The sequence below is a fragment of the Lytechinus pictus genome, chromosome 3 (assembly GCF_037042905.1).
Source record: "Lytechinus pictus isolate F3 Inbred chromosome 3, Lp3.0, whole genome shotgun sequence".
NCBI lineage: Eukaryota > Metazoa > Echinodermata > Echinoidea > Temnopleuroida > Toxopneustidae > Lytechinus > Lytechinus pictus.
Window position 1 is genome coordinate 15,563,430 of NC_087247.1, and position 21,827 is coordinate 15,585,256.

The 21,827-nt window shown below is 36.4% G+C and overlaps 1 protein-coding gene across 2 annotated transcripts; it reads left to right on the forward strand.

Annotated features, from left to right (window-relative positions):
* Positions 1 to 1,111: 1,111 nt before the first annotated feature.
* On the forward strand, positions 1,112 to 21,827 carry LOC129257741 (8-oxo-dGDP phosphatase NUDT18-like). Of its 2 annotated transcripts, XR_010292956.1 has the most exons (9): positions 1,182 to 1,350; positions 3,388 to 3,530; positions 6,366 to 6,555; positions 7,274 to 7,400; positions 9,135 to 9,225; positions 10,556 to 10,696; positions 14,892 to 14,991; positions 15,900 to 16,453; positions 19,562 to 21,574. XR_010292956.1 is itself a non-coding variant. In XM_054896135.2 (8 exons), exons 2-8 carry the CDS (start codon positions 3,463 to 3,465, stop codon positions 16,128 to 16,130), a joined length of 948 nt encoding a protein of 315 aa, XP_054752110.1. In that variant the 5' UTR covers positions 1,112 to 1,350; positions 3,388 to 3,462; the 3' UTR covers positions 16,131 to 21,827. The 2 variants fall into 2 exon arrangements, 1 of the variants encoding a protein (XP_054752110.1); XM_054896135.2 differs by having other exon boundaries at positions 1,112 to 1,350; positions 15,900 to 21,827.

The following is a 21,827-nucleotide window of genomic DNA, read 5'->3' on the forward strand; positions in this document are numbered from 1 at the left end:
AAAGGCTTGTCAGAGACTTTCTGACATACCACCAGGAGGTATACTTGCAAAGTACTTTGGTTTACAATAAATAATGACGTAGTCAGTTATGTATAAGGTCTATATTTAACAAGATCATTGATAAACTTTGAAATACCGACGTTTGAAGAAGAATTCTGAGATATTGGCTCCCGACATCACAATCAACTTTGTTTGTTTACCACTTCCCTTCATATCGCTCTGTGATTGGTTACTAATTTTCTGTATTTTCTGAAGATTAACACGAATGACTGAAGTTTTATTTTAATTAAGACAAGAACAACTTTATTAGGAACTTTTATTGTGTATTTTGGAGTTGAAAATGGGTATGTAATCTATTTTTAACCTGTGTTTTATTATTGTTTGGCTGTAATTTCTTAATTGAATAAAATCTTGACACTTTTTGTAATTTTGATGATGTTAAAAGTATTTGTTGTGGTATTCTGATGACCATTATGATTAACTTAAAGGGTTAAGTTCTGTCAGAAAATGAGTGGGGGAGAGAGAGAGAGAGAAGGATTAGGAAGATAGAGGGAGGGGGTGGGGGGAAGAAGATGTAGGGGGATATGGAGGTGGGTAGAGGGGGGAATATTGAAAGACAGCCTCAGGGAATAAAAGACCTTGTAACATGAAAGCTAAAATAATGAAATTATATCACAGATTTTTTCAAAAAAAAGCTAAGAATTAGGCATCCTGTTATTACAATTCACAGTATGTTTCTTGTATTTTTCAACCTAAATTTTTTCTTCAAATTTCTGAAATTTGCCAGTTTACTTATCTACACGTCAAATTAGAAATAACTATCAACATATTTTTCTTTTAAAAATTATTTGTCACCCCCACTGGCATACTTTTCGACCCCCCCCCCCACAAAAAAAAATGAGAAAGAAAAAGAAATTATAGGAAAGAAAATGTCAAAATCTATCACAATATAAGATCATTTAATGAAAAAAAGTAAAACAAAAATGGCCCCATACATGTTTTGAAATTGACTCCCCCCCCATATACTTTTTTTCACCATAATTCTACATGTACCTGCACCTATTTTATTGTGAAACGAGCTCAAACCTCTTTGAACGAGCATGATTGGATTGAGTGACGAATTGGTTTTGCTACTGCGCCACCTAACGGTACCGGTACGGTTTACCGTAAGTAATTCTACCAGATATAGATGACTGAGTGTGGTACAGTCGAGGATACGAGAGCTGGTCCAACATCATCACATTGAAGATCTAACATTAGATCATACTGTACAGACAGGTTGTGGAATTAAAATACCGTATCAGTTTCTTGGGGCACGGGCATAATGATATAGCCTAGCACTATATTGAGGTAAGCATAAACATAAATAAAGACAATTACAACACCGGTACCGTAGGCTTAGTTAGGCTAGCCGGTATGCTCTCCTCTGAGTCTGAGTCTGCGAGAGGCATCCAAGAGCCACTCACACGTATTGCTCTGTGCCAGAGCAGAGGGAGAGCCTGGCTGAGGCCACTCAAGCCAAGGGTTCATTACATGCCGCCGCGCACAGAAAAATCAAGCCATAGAAGTTGTGTGTTGTGGACACCAGAAGTGGGATCGCAGCACGCGCGACCCACTACACTAGTTAGAAATCCCGGGGGGGGGGGGGGGGGGCACTCGACCAAAAAAGTGGTAGGGGTGTGCCGCGGGCGAGACAAAAAACGGGGGCCTTGGAGCGGGCTTATTGTAAAAAGGAGGGTCCTCGAAACGGGCTTCGGAACTACAAATGTTTGTGAAAACGGGGGTCCTTGGAACGGGTCGCCTGCGTGTGCATCCCAATGGAACGAGCATACGTGCATGCAGCTAGCACGGCGCACAGGCGCCGGCTGCGCCAGCGCAGAGACGATGGTCGGACAGCGCTCTCCGGCCGCTTTTCACCAAAATTGCGGCTCATCGTAGCAGAGCAATGCGACCGGAACGGCGTAGCGGAAAATATGCGAAGCTTTGGAGCGGGTATCTTTCTTCTTTTTTCTCGATACGAAGAAAATGCTATTACTTGGAGCGGCTTTCTTTGTTCTTTTTCTCAATAAGACAAAAATGCTATGCCTTGGAACGGAAATTTGAGTGTAAAAATGGGGGTCCCCTCCGCGGCACATACCCACTATGCATTATATACTGAGTGCCCCCCCCCCCGGGTTAGAAATCCACTGCCAAACGCGGTTAATGGTTCGAGGTTAGTAACCTCGCTATACGTGTGAGTGGGCTGAGAGGCAAGCAGATATCAGAATCTGATTCAGATGTAGCAGTTTCTGCACTATTTTATTATAAGTACACTACCGTACTAGTCACAATTCTTTGACTACCTGTTTACCTGTTTCATCAGAGAACAATAGATCCGGTCCACTGAATCTATTGTTCTCTGGTGAAACAGGTAGTCAAAGAATGGTGACTGGTACTGTAGTAGGCCTAACGTTAAGCGGGCAATTCCATCATGTCCATTCCAAGCAAAGAGCGGACATTTAAAAAAAAAATTGTATTGGCTCTAAATTTCTTCTTGTTTTTTCAAATCAGGATAAAAAGTTTTGGCCGTATTGTCATCCAAGTCTATTAGAAAAGTTACTGGCCCGACAACAATTTTTACTGGTCTGGGACCGTCGGACCAGTGCCAGTGTCACACGCTGCCTACATGTATCATCAATTTCTGTTCGCAATTCGCACTCGCAGTTATTATTTAGATACATACACATCTTGTTCATAATCACATACAATGCTCAGAATATTCAATTCTCAGGACAAATTACACAAAGAAAGTTTCAAAAAAAATTTAGCTTGTGCTTCACACTCTCACTATTCAATTGGGGCTTAAATGAGATTATTTATTTATTTTTAGTAAGACTAAAACTAAGAAGTGACTGTCAGGACTACCCCTTCAAAGAAACAAACACAAATCAACTTGGAGCGGCTGATCTGGGAAAATATGGGTGAAAACATTTTTCGCCCCTCCCCCCCATTTGGCGAAAGCTGGATCCGCCCCTGGTGGCAGAGTGGTTTTGAAGAGGAGGGAAATGAGGGGAAGATGAATATTAATCAATGGGTTAATTGCCATTATGTATTTTTGGGAGAGGGGACTTGGATCACGAGTACTACTCTTAGTTATCCAAGCATACAGTTGACAGACTGATAAAGAAAATACTGACAACAGACTATGGTACCCTGAAAAGTTTTATATTTGCGGAAGTTCTCGATATGGGTTGAATACTGTCGGGTGGAATACTAACTGCATATTCGGTACCCCTTCACAGTATGATTTAGTTTGTAAGGTAGCCTGTGTTTAAACCTCTATCCTTCTTCCATGGGGAAGTCTCATTACTTAATTTGTTTTTAATTATCTTTTTTTTTATCCCAAAGGAATTCTAAATACATGCATATATGCATGGGGTGAGATAGACTTGACTGTCATATCTTAACTTGTGATTTCATAATATGACTGATATTGATCGAGCTATCGGAGATCTACTTGCTGGAAAAGCCCCGGATATTCCCCTTGACAGGTAAGATTGACCATAATACCGTAAGGGTTTTTTTACAATCGGGTATACAGTACATGTACTTCCAAAAAAGGTATTCTGGGCATCATAACATGAATTTTGTGGAATGTTAATTGTAATCTCAACGAGGCCCCCCCACTCTGTCGTTTCATCATTCAGAATTGATTATTGAAATGCGATTGTTTAAAAACTCAAAATTCCCAAAAGCTACTGACAATTTGAATTCTTGTGATTATTAAACAATAATGGGCTGCCAATTCTGTCCAAAAACATTCTCTACAATTTTTTGTATTTTTATGCATTTGATAGATAATGTTTTAGTCTGCAAGATAACTTGTATATGTGTGCAACAGATTTCAGAATGTTCACTTTGCCCACATTCACTTATTTTTTTTCAGACAGTACACTGTACACATTCCAGTGTTGTCAAATCCAGAACTGTCCAAAACTGTCCAAGCTCTGAAAAATTAGATAATTGGTTGGAAGGTTGAACTCCTATTAAAATGACCTTATGCCTTTAGAATTTTTGAGAGAAATATCATTTCACTCATTTTCAACACACAAAAAACACTGTAGTTGAATATATACAAAACAATTCTTTTTTTTTTAATTTTAGTAAAATGAGACAGTTTGTATACCCTGACTGTAAAATAATTAATACATGTAATTGCTTTATTTTTCTTTCGTAAAACATCAAATTTTCAGACTTTTAGTGACTGTTTCCATAAAAACTGCATTACATATATTTCTAATGAAATATATTGATACATTAATATCAGGTCAGTTCATATAGAATTCTCATCTTATGTATTTTGTATGATCTTTTTAGGGGTCTGCATCCAAAGTGATTGGCTAAAGCAAAAAATGTGGCCAAATTGACCCTAACCTTAAAGTTACCAATAGCATGAGACCAATTGGTATGTTTGTTGGCTATTTGGTTATTTTTATCCACAATAAAAATACAAAATGTAGATTTAACAATATCTGTAACCTGTTCTATTTATGGTAATGATTGATAATGTATAATCTTTGCCTGTTTGCCCTAGTTACCTAGTATGTTGCATCAAATGTTCAATGAAAAGAATTGCAAGCTCTTTTTGTTGCTCAAGGGTATTTTGTGGTTCTATTAAATCTATTTCATTTGTTCTTATTTTTAACTTGACCTAGTATAGAAATTTGTGTATTACATGTACACAGATGTGTATTTTTGATGTGTTGAGATGGAATGAAATTGATTGATCTTCCTTTCATTTACATATTATTGAAAATGGAATATAACATTGTATTCTCAAATATAAAAAACATTGTGGTTACATCAGTGGTTTTGAATTGTAATTGGAAGTCAATCGTCTTTTCTTTATGTTTACACACCCACTGACTCATGACAGTTGCATATTTTGCACTTTTGGTGAATGAACTTTTAACATTGAATTTATGCAATACATTTCTTGTAGAGTATGCAGTGTATTCAAGGACTGGAGAGAATAATGTGTACATGTATTGGTTTTAGAAATATTGTAAAATCTTATTGTAAAGCCTGTTTAAAGCTTTTGTAGAAAGGTTAAGTGGTGAGAAATATTGGACTAAGATTCCTATTTCTTTTCCTACCTGAGGTATAACTTAGTCAGAAAATGGTAAGCATGGCAAATCCACCCAAGGTCGCTAAAAAGTGAATCTACATGTACCTCAGACCATGTTCTGAGAAGCTCTTGACCAGTCAGGTCTCGGGTTGACCTCAAGCCCCTTTCGCATAGGGTATACAGGGCTGCCGAGTAGTATGGATTTTCCGTGACTAGTTACTGAAAATGAGAAGAATACTAATGGTTTCATGCAAAGTAATTATTTTTAATGTTTCAGTTTTGTATGTTGTCCTTTGATATTTCTTTGAAAATACTGATTTCCTCCCCAAAATACTGATTATCAGCTTTGAAATTGCTGAAATGTTTTTGTTCAGGTTGGTAGCTCTGTGTTGACCTATACAAAGTACGAATTATGCCAGTATCCTGAAATTTCATTTCATGTATTCCATGCTTTAGAAATCAAATTATTAAAGCAGTTGGAGATCTGACTTCATGAAAAGCTGAAAATTTGTTAATATGCTCAGCATTAGTTATGATCACTTCTTTGTTTTATGAAAAAACTCATTTTATATATTCAAACTTTGCAGTGGAATAATTTCCCAAAACTAGAACAGACTTTGATATTGCATACTGCAGATAATAATAATAATAATTGGCATTTATATAGCGCTTTATCAATCTACGACTGTTCAAAGCGCTTCACAATTATTATTACCCGGTCACTGGATTCATAGCGTTTCAAGCAGCCTGTTAGGCGCAAACTTGCTAAACCAACCACAATGACGGTTGTTTCCTACCGGTACCCAATTAGCAAGTGGGCGAGAGTGGCAAAGTGTGGATTGACGCCTTGCCAAAGGACGCTAGACCATGGTGGGATTCGAACACACGACCCTCTGATCACAAGGCGAGAGTCAGAACCGCTACACCACGGCGCTTCCACAGATAAACTGTGATATGACAAGTTTATTTATATTTTGACTACATCTGAATTCTTTTTATTTTCAAATACTTGGTTGTAAGATTGACCCGTTAGTACATGTAATAGATAGAAGTATGAGCAATACACAGTGTAACCTGTAAACACTTCTTGGCTACATTTTTAGAAATGAACTCCTACATGTAACCAGATAATAGGCAACTTCTATTTATTGCATTTTGATCACTGAACTACTTAGAAATAAAACCTTAAAGTTTCACCAAAAGCCCAAATTACAATTTTTATTACGACAATGTCAATTTCATTTTTATTCTTTGAAAGGTATGACATATGTCGCAAGTCTTGTGACAATGACAAGCCAACAATACTTGGCTATAATACCATTATCATCGTAGCTGCGGTAATACTTGATGATGAGGGTCGCTTTGTTCTAATTCAAGAAGCTAAGGAGTCATGCAGAGGAAAGTGGTATCTACCTGCTGGGAGGCTAGAGAGAGATGAAACATTGGAGGTAACATCAATCTGTTTTTGCTTTTCATATTGGAAACAATTATTTTCATACTTTGGAAATATAAGAAAATATATATGGCAGGGGCCGCGGAACGGTTTTCAAAGTGGGGGGGCTGAGCCAAAAGTGGGGGGGGCTGACCATGCAATAAATCACAATCATATGGTCATTTTTACGTTTTTGTACACGGTTTTGAAAAAAGTGGGGGGCTGAAGCCCCTCCAGCCACCACCCCCCCCCCCGCTTCCGCGGCCCCTGTATGAAAGATCAAATATCAAATATCACATGAGTTGAAATTATTGATAGAAGCAAAAATCTATAAAATTTTGCCAAGTAGCATGTTTCAATATAATTTTGTTGTGTGTAGCCTAAAGATTACCTTAAAAAAAGGTTAAATGGTCATTATATAGAAACAACATGACCACATAATAAATGAGCCTTTAAATACCATATCTTTAAAAATATTTTGTTTGATATCATCAACACCATAACAAATCTAGGATATATATAGTTGTATACATTGGATAGAGATTCATATTTATAGTGTACTAGTAGTTAGTGATGTACTGGAACAGTTTAACACAGAGTTAGAAAGCCGAAACTTGAACTGGCTTCGGGAAGCAGTGTAGAGGATTGCTTTCGGGATCATAGTGTTCACAGTTACACTGAACAAAAGTAACGTGAAAACCAGGTGCTAGAGTTCATTTTTTGTTTATTTGCAGATGGGTGTGAAGAGAGAAGTTAAAGAAGAAGCAGGATTTGATTTTGAGCCAACCAATATTGTACAAGTAGAGAGCTCATTGCTTGCAGGATACTGGATGAGATTTACTTTCACTGGAAATATCATTGGTGAGTCCCTTATATCATTTAAGCATGATTGCTTAGTTCATTGAGCTAGGAGTTCAAATTTCCAGTGACATAGAGGCCGTTCTCATTACGCTTTCTAAAACTAGTTTACTGGAAACCGATTCAGGAAACCACTTTGGAAGATCGCTTTGCTAGCGTTCCCACTTGATCACACGATAGTGGTTTTCAAAATCACTTCACGTAAAGCGCTCTTGTTGCTATGGAAACGCTCTCAGTGGGGTGACACGTTTCGCGCGAAATTCAAAACCGCAGCATAGGCATTCTACACCTGTCGTGTGGAGTAGCGCACTCAAAATGTGCGAAGATCGCTTCCCGAAGAACGGTTGTGTCCTCACTTACGCTTCCAAGACCGCTTTGACCGTTCTCACTACGCGTTAAACTAGTTTCCACTAAACTAGTTTCCAGTAAACTAGTTTTAGGAACGTAGTGAGAACAGCCTCTAAGGTTAGATTCCCATCTGGTGTGCGAGTGCCCTTTGGTAAGGCATCTATCCTCATAGCAGGTCCCTCAAAGAGGACCTTTAGTAGTTGATCTTCTGGTTGCTTGCTTAACAAGCATTCCTAGTAGCAGTCGGGTAAAAAAAATCACCACCTCCAATAATATAAGAGCAGTAAAGCATGATATGAAATGGGTTGAATCCATGTAGTCAGTGATGAGTGGGCTGGGCAGGTCAAATGCTGTTGTTTTAAAATCTATGATTGACCATCTTCATGGATTTTAGTAGTAGCTCTGTCAGTGTGTTTGGGATACAGCAGTGCCTCTAGTATGTGAAAAATGACACACCATATAATACTGGGGTGGTATTCTGAGGTTATTTTATCTTTAAAATGTTTTACCTCTATAAACATGAAATTGGTATTCTGATATCACTTTATTATCTCAGATAAAAAATGAAATTTACCTTGATCAGGACACTACAGTGAGACGTGTTCATGGATTTGTAATTAGCCAGATTGATATTGGCCTATTGTATGATTATTCCATTCCACTGATCAGTAGACTGCAGTAAAGCATAATTCTGCTGCCAGGGTTATCATTAAAACTCGGTCTCAAGAATCGGTTTCTCCTATACTTCACAGCTTACATTGGTTACCAGTGAAAGATAGATTGATTTTCATATTTCTCGTAATTGCTTTTAAATGTCAGCTTAAAGTGGCCCCTTCATACTTACAACAGCTTCTCAATGAGTATCACCCGGTTAGGCAACTACATGTACGTTCAAGAAACAGAAAGATGTTCATCCCCCTAAATGTAAATACAATTTTATGTTGGCAAAGAGCATTTCAATATGTAGTCCCTCAAGTACGGAAAAAACTTGTGGATAATACTAAAGAATGTTCTTATCTTGATCTATTTAAGTCTTTGTTAAAATGTTACCTTTTCCAAAGATTAAATTTTCCTATAATTGATGCATTATATGTAGTTTCAAATTCCCCCAATTTTTTCAATTTTGTATAATAGGTTTATATATAGGTTCAATATTATTGTTTTTCTTTTTTTTCTTACTTTCTCATTCCACCTCTTTAGACCATGAGGAGACTAAATTGTGATTTGTGCTATACGAAAATTGAGTATTATTATTTATTATTATTATTATAAAGAACAGCATGTGACATCAAACAGACATATAGCATAGAATTGTTATTAAATGACAGAACTCTTGGATAACTACCGAATGATAACAAAATATTCCTTTTCTTTCCCCACTGAATGCAGGAGGATCACTGAAGACGGAAAAAGAAGCAGATTCGGAATCGCTCCAAGCAAGATGGTGCTCAATGAATGATTTAGCTAATCTGAGATTGAGGTTTGTTATTGGTATCTCACAAATCGGGGAAGGGCCCTTGTTAAAGGACAAGTCCACCCCAACAAAAAGTTGATTTGAAAAAAAGGAGAAAAATCTAACCAGCAAAACACTGAAAATTTCATCAAAATCGGATGTAAAATAAGAAAGTTATGACATTTTAAAGTTTCGCTTAATTTCACAAAACAGTTATATGCACATCCTGGTCGGTATGCAAATTGGCAGACTGATGACGTCACCCACTCACTATTTCTTACATATTTTATTATATGAAATATGAAGTATTCTAATTTTCTCCTCCTTGTCAAGTGAAACAAAGTTTTATTTCTCCCTGAACATGTGGAATTACCATTATTTTAACAGTTTATGGTTAAGTTAAGTTGGTCCTTATTGTCAAATCTGTAAAAATTGAAACATTGTATTATTCAAACAATAAAAAACAAAAGAAATAGTGAATAATGGACATCATCGACTCTCTCATTTGCATATCGCTGAGTTGTGCATTTAACTGTTTTGTGAAAAATAAGCGAAACTTTAAAATGTCATAACTTTCTTATTTTACATCTGATTTCAATGAAATTTGCAGCGTTATGATTGTTTGATTTTTCTCTATCGATTCAAATCAACAATTTTCTGGGGTGGACTTGACCTTCAAACAAGTCTGGCTGGAAGTGATTCAAGTGACACTTCAATTCTTAGTTGCATGCTGCCTATAAGTGCAAGAGGTCACTGGACTGATTACACCAGGGTGGGGTGGGGGTGCATGATAGTTATCAGACAGATGAAATCTTGAATCCCATGTGGATTCTTAACCCCATATATCCTAGGCTAACTTTAAATTGCATAGACATCATTTTTACAGGAATCATAGTTTTTTAAAGAAAATTGGGGTTTGAAATATGCTTACCGATGTTACATATCTGGAACCATGAACCCAGGCATCACAAATTTGGTCTCAAAAGTTGTGTAAGACATCAAAGAAAAAAGTCCTGAACTTTAGTGCTGCAAGCTTTTGATGTTGTGCATTTTTCACAAAATATTTGATGTAGTGCTAAATGGCAGTACAGAAAAAAATCATAAATAATTAAGAAAATAGATTATTCATACATGAAGGATAGTGGATTTGATCTACTTTTGAATCAATATGGAATTATTAGCCGTTTTGTAGAGTTAATCAAAATTTGTGACTATTCATGCATGGCAAATTGATGTAAACAAAATAAATCAAGTGTTGGACGACTACAGGAACAACCAGAATTAGGGCTTAGCAGATCACAATGGAGATGAGTAGAGAGATTGATATCATGTTATGTGTTTGTGATGCTACATACAGAGCCAGAGATATCCTGCCAGTCATTGACCGAACCAGGCTTTACTACCAAACTTCACCTACAGAGAGACATCCAACTATCATGCCAGATCACAATCCTCATAAACACATGTGTATGAGAATCATCCTCGTCAGGCAGAAACAGTAAGTGCACACACCCCCTCCCCACCCCACCTACCCCACATCAGGCAGAAACAGTGAGTACACACACCCCCTCCCCTCCCCACCCCCACCAACCACCACCTACCCCACATCAGGCAGAAACAGTAAGTACACACACCCCTCCCCACCCCACCAACCCCCACCTACCCCACATCGGGCAGAAACAGCAAGTACACACACCCCTCCCCACCCCACCAACCCCCACCTACCCCACATCGGGCAGAAACAGCAAGTACACACACCCCTCCCCACCCCACCAACCCCACATCAGGCAGAAACAGCAGGTACACACACCCCTCCCCACCCCACCAACCCCCACCTACCCCACATCAAGAAGAAACAGTAAGTACACACACCCCTCCCCACCCCACCAACCCCCACCTACCCCACATCGGGCAGAAACAGCAAGTACACACACCCCTCCCCACCCCACCAACCCCCACCTACCCCACATCGGGCAGAAACAGCAAGTACACACACCCCTCCCCACCCCACCAACCCCCACCTACCCCACTGGTCAAAATTGCTTGAAAGTCTTCCTCCTCTCCATCTCAAAGAAAATTAAGAAGGGCAGGCCCTATCCAGCTGGAGTGGATACAATACATGCAGTTCCGACGGGCCGATTGTATGGGGAAAAAATATGGCCCTTAAAATGGTATTGTGTCGAATCGTGCCTTGATGAGGGGAGGAATAAACAGGAAGAGAGAAGAAAGGGTGAGATTCTTGTAACTTGTGCAGTACATATAGGAGGATGATTCTTTTTAAACCATAGACCTAAGAAGAGATGGACATTTTGGTTAGATAATGAATTCACTATCAGGTGACCGTAATTGTCATCTGAATAACATATTCTTCTCATTAGTCTACTTTGATTCTCATTAGTGTCTTGGGCCTGAAGCAGTCCTTGATTAGACATTGATAAAATATTGCACAAATTGTATGCGCAGAGGATAATAAATGACTTAAATCCTGGAAAATCATTGTGCAGTTCTGGTTTCCTTCAGTAACCTTAGTTCTCAAAGTTGCTGCTCTAAATCTGATTGAAAGGCATAGTTTGAAATAGGGTTTAGTAAAAATAAAAAAAACAAGATCGGAGAAACTGCTCCTTTGTAAATGATCAGATACGCCTCGATAGTCATGATAGTTGCTATTGTCAAAACACCTGTATACACATAATCAGGTGACAGTGACTACCATTGCATCTAAGAAAAGCTTGCATTAATTGTCCATCTCTTCATAGGTCCATGGTTAGACTGAAACGGTGAGTACCCCTCCCCCCAACTCCCAGTGTAGATGCTTTGGTCAAAGTGGCTCGAGAGATTCTCACTTTTCCTTAGTCAAAAAGCAAAGGGGTAAGGGAGAAAAAGAGAGACAAATCTCAATCCTGATACACATTTAATGAAAATCATCCCTGCAGGACCCCCCTCCCCTCTCAATCATTGGATTTGGTTGAACCCCCCCCCTCTTCTTTCTTCCTTTAAAAGTCATTAGGGAGTAGAGAACAAGGGAAGGGAGCTGAAAAGAGAAAGAGTGAAGGAGACCCAGAAAGAGGCTATAATGGAACCTTATGGTTCAAATTCTAGTGACTTCTACCTATATGAAGTCTTTGTGTTGAAATATGAGTAGGCATACTTGTGTAATTATAAGAGTACACTTTAGCCCAACACACCAACTTATTCTGCATTGTAAAATCACCATGTCCAAACTAAAGTAAGATAAATTTGCTAATTTACCACTTATTGTTTGCTACATGTAGTTCATGCATTCTTGAATGAGTGAACTGTATTTGAACCATATTGATGTCTATCATTAAGATCTATTGTTCTGGATGATCTCTCGTGTGCATCCACTGTGAATCCTTCCATTGCTCATTGATTTGCTTTTCTTATCCATTCACCTGAATCAATCACAATAACAAATCATGATTAACCTGTCGACTACCCAATTGTCCCTTTCTTGTTGGCCAAGGTCGGAGTAAACATGGCTTCTGGAAGCAAGGAGTTAATCAAGTATTAGGCAAATATCTTTTGTGGTTGGAGAAAACAATTGCATGACCATGTCTGACTGACCTAATACTTAGATGTATTGTTGTAAGCAAGCTTCATAGAATCGTCTTGTTTTTATTATTTCTGTCAAAAGTTGATAAATGCATTTCTGCATTATAATTCTGGTTCAAATTTCTTGACAGGATATTATTTAAGGGGAAGGTTGGGATCCTTTGTGTATTGTGTGTTTATTTAATTTCTTTTTAGTAAGTCATCGCACTTTGGAGGTAGTTGGGGGAAGGCCGGGTAAGTTGAGCCTAAGGGTAATTCGAGCTGCCACCCCCAGGTCGATAATGAACGAGTCAGACATTGTGGTGGTGCCATATATTGGTGACCCATTGCATAACCCCTAACCCCACCTTATTGTTTTCAACATTGAAACAAAAATTAATTTAAATTAGAATACAAATTTTAGGCAAAAAAGTATTTTTAAAAAGATGTGAAAAAGATAGGCGCTTTTTACCCACACACGTCTTTGAATGTAATAAGGGCATAAGAACAATATTGTTAGTCCAGGTATGGATCCTCATTCTTGCCATAGTCTTTTACATGATGGATGCATAAGAAATGTGTGGATGTGAAAATATCACATTAAGTTAGGACTGGGGTAGGTTGAGCCAGCCAACATGGGGCAAGTTGAGCCATAGTAATTCATATGGTAATGTATATTAAAATAAAAACCCTCAAATTGCCATTGATATGCAGGCAGAAAAGACTAAATTCACAAGACAGTTGTTTTACTTTTAGAGGATGTTAGTATTTATCGAGAATTAGCAAGTGAAAAGACTTTATATAAAAAAATGTTATGCTGGTTCTTGTCCTATACTTTTTGTACATAGTTTTTGTGGCTCAACTTACCCCAGAAGGCGGCTCAACTTACCCCATTGGTGGGGCAAGATGACCATTTGACATCTTTTTTTTCAAGGTGACGGTGACTTTCAGTGTTGGGGTAGAATGTTATACAGTGCGTATCAAAAAAAAGTTTACACTTTGAAAAAGCCCTGGGAATTAAAAAATATACAACATGTGGGTAATTTTTTCACATATAATCTTGGGTTTGGGTCTCATCTATCCAATTAAAGTAAAAGTTTTGATAGAATGTTACACTTTAGTAAGCACTGTCCATTTTTGTAAAGCTCGCAGAAATCTGTTTGCGCAGAAATGCTCGTTTGTACGCTGTGTCAAGGGGAAAGGGGGAAATCAAACTTACCCTGCGAAACATTTCTCATACATTTCCCTTGCACTTTTAATCAATTGAAATAAAACGGATACATTCAAGCATTTTCTAACAATTTTGCCATCCAAATTGAAATTTCAATACTTAGTAAACACAACCTTTACCCTTTTTGTGCCAGCTGGATCTGAGGACATAACTGAATCTGAACAAAAGTTTATATCAGACGTCTCTAGCATTTTTATCATTTAAAGTGGGTTTACATTTCATTTTTCATTTAATACTTGTTTCTCCACACTTTTTCCAAGCTTGACAATGATTAACAAAATGAAAATCAAGCGTAAGCCATTTTATGTAAATCACAGCTCAGTGTAAAGCAAATATCGTCACGATGGCCTCGGTGTGTGGGGGAGTGGGTTGGGGGGCAATGCATTCCTCGAAGTGGTTTGGGCAAGGAAACAAGTTTAAAATGGTAAAAGATATCTTCAAATCAATTTTACTAGCTAAATTCCACATGTTATTCATGATTAATGTCTACTTTTATTCGCATAACTATTTCAAAGTTCTGCGCAAATCATTTTTCACTAACTTTTTAAAAAGTAAGTGGTGCTCACTCAAGCAGAAATATTTTTATTTCGACAGTTATATCGTCATTTGCTTAAATGGATCTGTACCTATGTTGAAATGTGGAAAAATCTTCAGGATATTACAAATGTATAATTTTACAGGATTTTTTCTAAGTGTAAACTTTTTTGATACGCACTGTATATAGGTAAACATTGTTTCCCCAAGAATTAGATTTTAAGGCAAGGTCCTTATTTCCACAAGATTATCAATCATATCAGTTCTTACATGCAAACAGCAAAAAATGGCTCATCTTACCCCGTTTCTCTCTGTTTTTTTTTTTGTTGATGCATATTAAGAGGAATTTACCATTAATGTTTTTTCTCTCACATAGGAATTCATTTGATGTGCTACTCTGCACCCAAGGGACTCCTCATTTCCCTATCATCAGAGATGGCTGGCAGGCAGAGGATTCATTACATCGACTTGAAAAGGTGAGAGAAGATGAAGAACCCTGCTTAACTAATAACAATACAGAGCTGCCAAGTAGTACGATTTTTCCGTATTTAGTACGTTTTTGCTACCAAAATACGGCAGTACTTTTTTTCTTTAAAAAATACGTTTTTTGTATTTTTTTTTTTTTTTACAAAATCAAAATTTATTGAGAAAAATCATCTCTATATGTCTCTATTTCATAAAACGTACACAAATATGGTTATTAGATCAATGTAATTTCAGGTAACTTGTTTTTTTTTCAATCATTTTGTAAAAACCAGGGTGAGATATACACAAGTTTCAATGTTTTTTTTTTTTCATCTGCAAGAGCAGTGCACATTTTAGCTTGCATGCAGCTTGAGCGCCGTGATGGGCGAGTGCGCAAAGCATTTTATTATGAAATACACTTTTTTTGGGAAAAATAATAAATATTTATCTCACACGGTAAAAATACTGATTTTTGGGTCAAAATACTGATTTTTGGGGATAAGAATACTGAAAATGCAAAATACAACTTGGCAGCTCTGACAATAATTAATCCAGGGTTGCTGCTTCAACTATTAGCTTATTTTCAAGTTGCCACTGCATAATATAGTATGTTGTTATTACCTTTTTCCACCTCAAAAGTCGAGCGCCTGACAAAAAGGCAAAAGGTCCAGTTTTTCGAGTCTTTTGGTATGACTCAGCCGGGACTCAACCCGTGGGAGCATTCAGCCTTACCATATATTACAAAGGAAGTCTTACAATAGTGCCTTTGCAGTTCTGGCATTGTAATGAATCTTCTCCATCTTGATAACCTTGAATTATGTTAATTCCATAGGCTTTGTACAGGGTTCATTTTATTCCAGGTGTCAACAGGTTAACAAGCGACATGACTGATTCTGTCCCTCTCTCTCTCTTCTTTCAGGAGGCATTTCATGGGAAGAACATGTATGGTTCTCCCTACATTGTATGTATAGAGCATGTAGGGAGCCCTCACGGGTCGGCCGATGGCGTATGCCTCAATCTTCTAACCATGACTGAAGTCGATAGAGAACTGAATAATCCAGACTACATCTGGCATCCCATTTCAAGCAACGACCTCAAAAGACAAATCGTCAGTAGAACCAGACCGGGCATGAGTGTAATATGTCCCTAACACCTGTAGAGAAAGTTTGTTTGTTTTTTAAAATGTCCTCCATGTTTCAATATATTTATTCCATTCATGTACTTGCAAATATTTTTTAAATTGAGAAAGTATAGAGTAATATATGTGATGTCAGATTAGAAATAAGAATATATTTTTATTGTACGTGTTTGTGTTCTATACCATCTCATTTAGCAATACAAATGTTATCTGTAATTGCAGGATAATGAAAATATACTCCAGAATAAATGAAATAGACATCATTATTCCATTATTCTGCTGGAATATTTGGTTTGTCAATTAAGCTTAAAGGTGGTGTTATTTGTCAATGTTAGGTGTCAATGTTTAGATATAAATATATGTAAAACAAGTGAGAAAATTAGGTTATAAGACTTTGCCTACTTCATTGCTTTAGACTTCTTCAGACAGCGACTGGAGGTGATGTTGCTGTTCTTGGAGATGAACAGTCAGAGAGAATGGGAATATACTGTACATTGCTGATAATTGCAGTAGACAATGTGGCCTTTCACGGCACATCTGATCCTGAATGTATGTGTATTGACTCTCTCAAACTGTCTGTTTGCGAGTGCATCATGAATGCTTGACTGAATATCAATAATAATAATAATAAGCATTTATATAGCGCAATCTATCTAGAAATATTCTATTCCAAGGCACGTTGTTATTATTAATATTACCCCGGCTTTAGCTCGAGCTGCCTTTCAGCGCTCATGCATTCAAGGAATTAATCCTGCCGGTACCCATTCACCTCACCTGGGTCAAGTGCAGCACGATGTGGATAAATTTCTTGCTGAAGGAAATTACGCCATGGCTGGGATTCGAACCCACGACCCTCTGTTTCAAAGTCAGAAGACTTATCCACTGGGCCACAATGCTCCAGTATTACAGATTTTTTATTATTATTTTTTTTTTTTGGGGGGGGGGTAAAAAATAATCTGTGGTCAATCACAGCAAGGGCTCTCTCAACAAGTATAAAGAAAAGGCCAAAAAAATGATTTTGATATTTCCAGGGGCTACTTTTCACAATTTACTGCCTGAATCAGTAATGTTGGATAAACTTTAACATTGGCGTGAATGGGGATTTTCTGGGGCTCATTTTTATTTTCCAGGGGTCTTTTGATCATTTTGGGGAGAAATTGTCCGGAGCACCCATTTGAGTTTTTCCCTGCAAAGGTCTCACAGTTATCTTTAATAATGATATATAGCATTTATGAGGCGCTGAGTTATCTGGTTTCCTATTCAATGGCAGTACAATGTAGATAAATTTCTTGCTGAAGGAAAACACGCTGTGGCCGAGATTTGAACCCATATCCCTCTCATTAAAAGACAAGAGTTGTAACCACTAGACCACAACACCCCCAACCAACATGTAGGTTCTTTATAATTATTGCCAAATTCATGTATAGCTAGTGCCTAGCAATATACGTATCCAGCTTGCCAAATTTTTCTTTTGAGTTTGCCTTTGAAATCATCTCTTGTTTTGATGAAAAATACAACTTTCCATTTAGATATTTTGAACAAATAAATTTTTATCCTATTTACCTCCTAGATGAATGTATGTCTTCTCCATTTTCAGTCAAGGGAAGAACTACATTAATTTCATACATAATTTTTCAAAATGTAGAAAGCAAAAATTTCAATTACTTTTTTTCTTGCCAAAAACATTTTTTGTTTTCTTTGTAAAATCAACGGTCATGGAAATGATGACCCCCCCTATTTCTTCACTGTATGATATTCAAATAACCAGAGGCAAACAATCATAATCCAAACCTGTTTGACTTTATGCATACAATCTCAGTAGAATGGTGAAAAAGGTTAATAATCAAAAACACTCATAAAAGGTGCAATTTTTTTTTTTTAAATTAAATGAACAGATTTTTCAACTTGTGTAATTCTTACATGAAACATGTTTTGGGGTGAATACAAACAAAGGGTTTCATTTGGGTAAAGACATTAATCTTATAAATTGTATCTTAGACAAAAAATTAAATTTTGGTTATGAATTGAGACATATTGATGATTTTTATACATATATTGCAAAATTGATTCATAATTAAAAAAAAATAGTTTTTTTGTTAGAAATTGACTGTTTTATAAAGTACATTGCAGGTTTAATTTGTATTTTTTTAAAGTACAGTAAATTATGGCTAATGGCCACCTCCCCCATCCTTCCGTTATCCTCAAATAGGATTGTGTGTGTACTTTGTTAGTACTGCGATTATCATGGTATCAAGAGATACATGTATTATATATATGTAGATATTCTAAACATAGATTTGCTGCCATTAACATGAACCAAATATTATATACTAGTGGCAAGTATTATACCCTTGTCAGTCTTTCTTATGTATGTATAATATCAATTAGAAACAGATTTGTTCGTATTTTATTTATGTATATTTGGTGCTGTTGTAAATTTTTAGATACATCATTTTCAGCAAAGTGTACTAGTTAATGGTTCAGTACTTGGAAAGTAATGTATGATTTTGGAGATTTGTAGATTAATTTATGTCTGTATCCAGCAGGGAAAGAAATATGTTAATGTTATGTATATTTCTAGCAATTTGATTACTCTTTAGTATTAATTTAAAGGAAGTGTGACATGATGAAACCTGTGTACAAGATAAGATAAGTCAGAGGCTTGCGACAACTGGGTGTTGTTGCTTGCCCCTGTAATCCAAACGACATGGGGGGGGGAGTTACAAATTGTTGCAGAGGTTTTGAGGTTCTAGCCCTGGTCTCGTCTTTTGGATGGTGACGTGAAAGTTCGGTCTCAGACATATATAATGATATCTGATTGATAAATGTTTGAGAAAAAAAATCATTTACACTCATACCGTGTGAGTAAAAAATATTGACACCTCACAAATCCCAAATTTAAGGGAAAAAATTATGTCGTGATTGTGTAATTATTTTATACGGCTGGAAAAAGTATTTTCTCCCAAAATAATTTTATACCATATTTATGAGGTATGTCTTCACGCTTGGATAATCAGTATGTATTCTTTGCCGTGATGTAAATTTTGGTTTGCGCCAAAGTAAGGCATGTCTCCAATGAATGAATCCAGATGCCAATGATGTCATAATCCTACATGAGTTAGTAAACATATTTGCAAATTCCTTTTCAATTTAATTAACTTGAACATTGATACTCAAAAGTGCTTATTAAACAATTATAATGTAAATGGATTTTAATGCAAGCCTTGTACAGGATTATGACATCATTGACATCTGGAGTCATTCATTGCAGTCATGCCTTACTTTAGCGCAAATCAAAATATACATCGCTGCTAAGAATAACTCCAAATGTTAACGTATACCACATAAATATGGTATCAAATCATTTGGGAGAACATACTCTTTCAGGCCGCATTACATACATGTTCATGACATATTTTTTCCTTAAATTTGGGATCTGTGAGGTGTCAAATTTCTATTAACTCACACGGTATATATAAAAATGGTGGAAGTTTTAATTCACTATTCTCTTTAATGAGATTACGATATTTTCCATCTTACCAAGTGGACTTGATATACTTTTCATATCGACTTATTAATTTTTAAAGCTGACCTGCTTGTATGAGATGACCATTGGTGGTATGACAGTTGAGCTTGAAGGACTTCACATTTACCTCATGCCAGATTATTTTCTTCTCTCATTTATAGCTTTCCCACCTTTCAATTCCAACTCTACCATTTTAATTTTTATCAACTTCTCTTCATTCCAATCTCTTCAAACAGTCTTTTTCAAGGCTAATCACATGGTGAATTATAAGAATCTCTTCTAGAAGATCCTACTCAGTCGCACTCAAATCTTGATAAGATAACTTATACGATCGTGTCATCTAGTAGAATGGCATTGTAAATCGCTCGCCAAGGTACATATATTTATTTATTCTAAACATTGGTATACGTATCATGTCTATTCTTGTCCACAGGTTTCATAGAGTTGTACTACCTTTTATTATGTATTGTATAGCTGAAACTCACTAGATTAATGAATGTTGACATGTGTTTGATGAGTAACCAATCTTGATTTTCTCCAAGTTTGATCATTTCTATTTGGTTTGTTTTACTTGTTTAAATCAACTAGAAATAAATATCCCTTTAATTAATTGAAGTCTTGTGATTAGTCACCATCTTCACAAAGTGTCCAAGTGGCCTAAATCAATTATTTTTCTTACAATACCAGTATGTAAAATTTGAACTTGACGTTTGGATGTCAGTAAATCATACATTTTAGTGACAGTCTTTCATTGTCTCACTTGATTCGTAAGATTAAATTCAATCTCATCCTAACTTTAAACCTCAAAAGATAGCTTTTGAATACTGTATTTATCGCCAATATTGTCTCTGTTTGCTGAAATCTGTAATCCACTAAGGACAGTTTGTGAACATTGTGAATTAATTTACTTTTCCATATAGACTGGTTCATAGTTCCATTCTGCTCATGATGAGAAGAAAGTCCTTTGAACTCAAATGGTCTGGTGGTTTTTATATTCAATGAGATAAGCACCAACTTTGATGTCTTGATTATTCATATATTCTTTGAAATTGTTGAAAGCAACAATGTGTCCATTAGCGACTGGTGTTTAACAGTTGGTCAAGTATATTGTAATAGCAACATGCTAATGCTGATTCAAAGTACAAATGCAAGAAGAAAAAAAAAAAACCTTCATAAAGTATTCATTGATGTGCTATTCTAGTCCCCTGGACTCTGTCATTTCTGCAACCTGCTATGTCTGGAATGCTTACACAATATCTTGCTTTTAAAATCTAATAAAAGAAAGGAAAGGTAATTTGAACAAACTTGCCTATGAAGTAACTCTGAACTGGTCTATTGTAGGAAATAGGTAAAAATTGCCCCTAAAATTTGCAAAATGGGCTGCTTTGGGCCTTTTAAGTGATCATCCTTGTTGCCCCCAAATCTGTTGCCACAAACAATATTCAAGAACATTTAGAAAATCAATGCTCTCCTTGTACATACAGCAGAATGATGAGATTTGCTTTTACAGCATAATCACTTGTCAAGCAAAAAGGTACCATTTGAAATGATAGAAATAGCCCCAGCAATTGCCCCATTGTAGCAAGAAAAATATCCTGTAAAAAATGAAAATTATTTCCCACTTTCATCCCTTCAATCCATGAATGTTATTTCTCTTATGAAACACATTGAATATAGACCCTAGATGAAAAACACTCATTGTGTAGTAACTGATGAAACTTATTGCATTTAATCACTCCAATTAAAAACAATTTGTCAAGTTTTCATTGCATATGATTATTGTGCATATAATGTATATGCTGTTGTAATAGTTAATTTGAACTTCTGTGTAGTATACACATAGTATTTTATAAAAAAAACAGTACTAGATCCTGAATTTGTTATAGGTCATATAAGTTATTTATCAAATATTAAATGCCCTTCAATTCGTAAAGATGAATTATTCAATATGTGCAAGGTATGTGTTCTATTCAGCACTCTACAGGTGAAATATTTGTGAGATGCGTGAAAGAAAAAGATCTCTTTAACAAGTCACGAGGACGGTGAGGGGTTTCTTTTTTTTACTATATTGAATTGAATTTGAAGGTTCCAGTACACACAAATATTATTTTTAATTGCAATAAAAAATATTGCAGTTTAAAACTATAAAAGGGTAGTACTGCATAAAATAAGTTTATTCAGGC

Coding starts and splice junctions, on each gene's coding strand:
- LOC129257741 (XM_054896135.2), top strand. CDS start 3,463: ATGACTGATATTGATCGAGCTATCGGAGATCTACTTGCTGGAAAAGCC. Junction 3,531..6,365: donor CCGGATATTCCCCTTGACAG/GTAAGATTGACC, acceptor ATTCTTTGAAAG/GTATGACATATGTCGCAAGT. Junction 10,697..14,891: donor ATCCTCGTCAGGCAGAAACA/GTAAGTGCACAC, acceptor TCTCTCACATAG/GAATTCATTTGATGTGCTAC.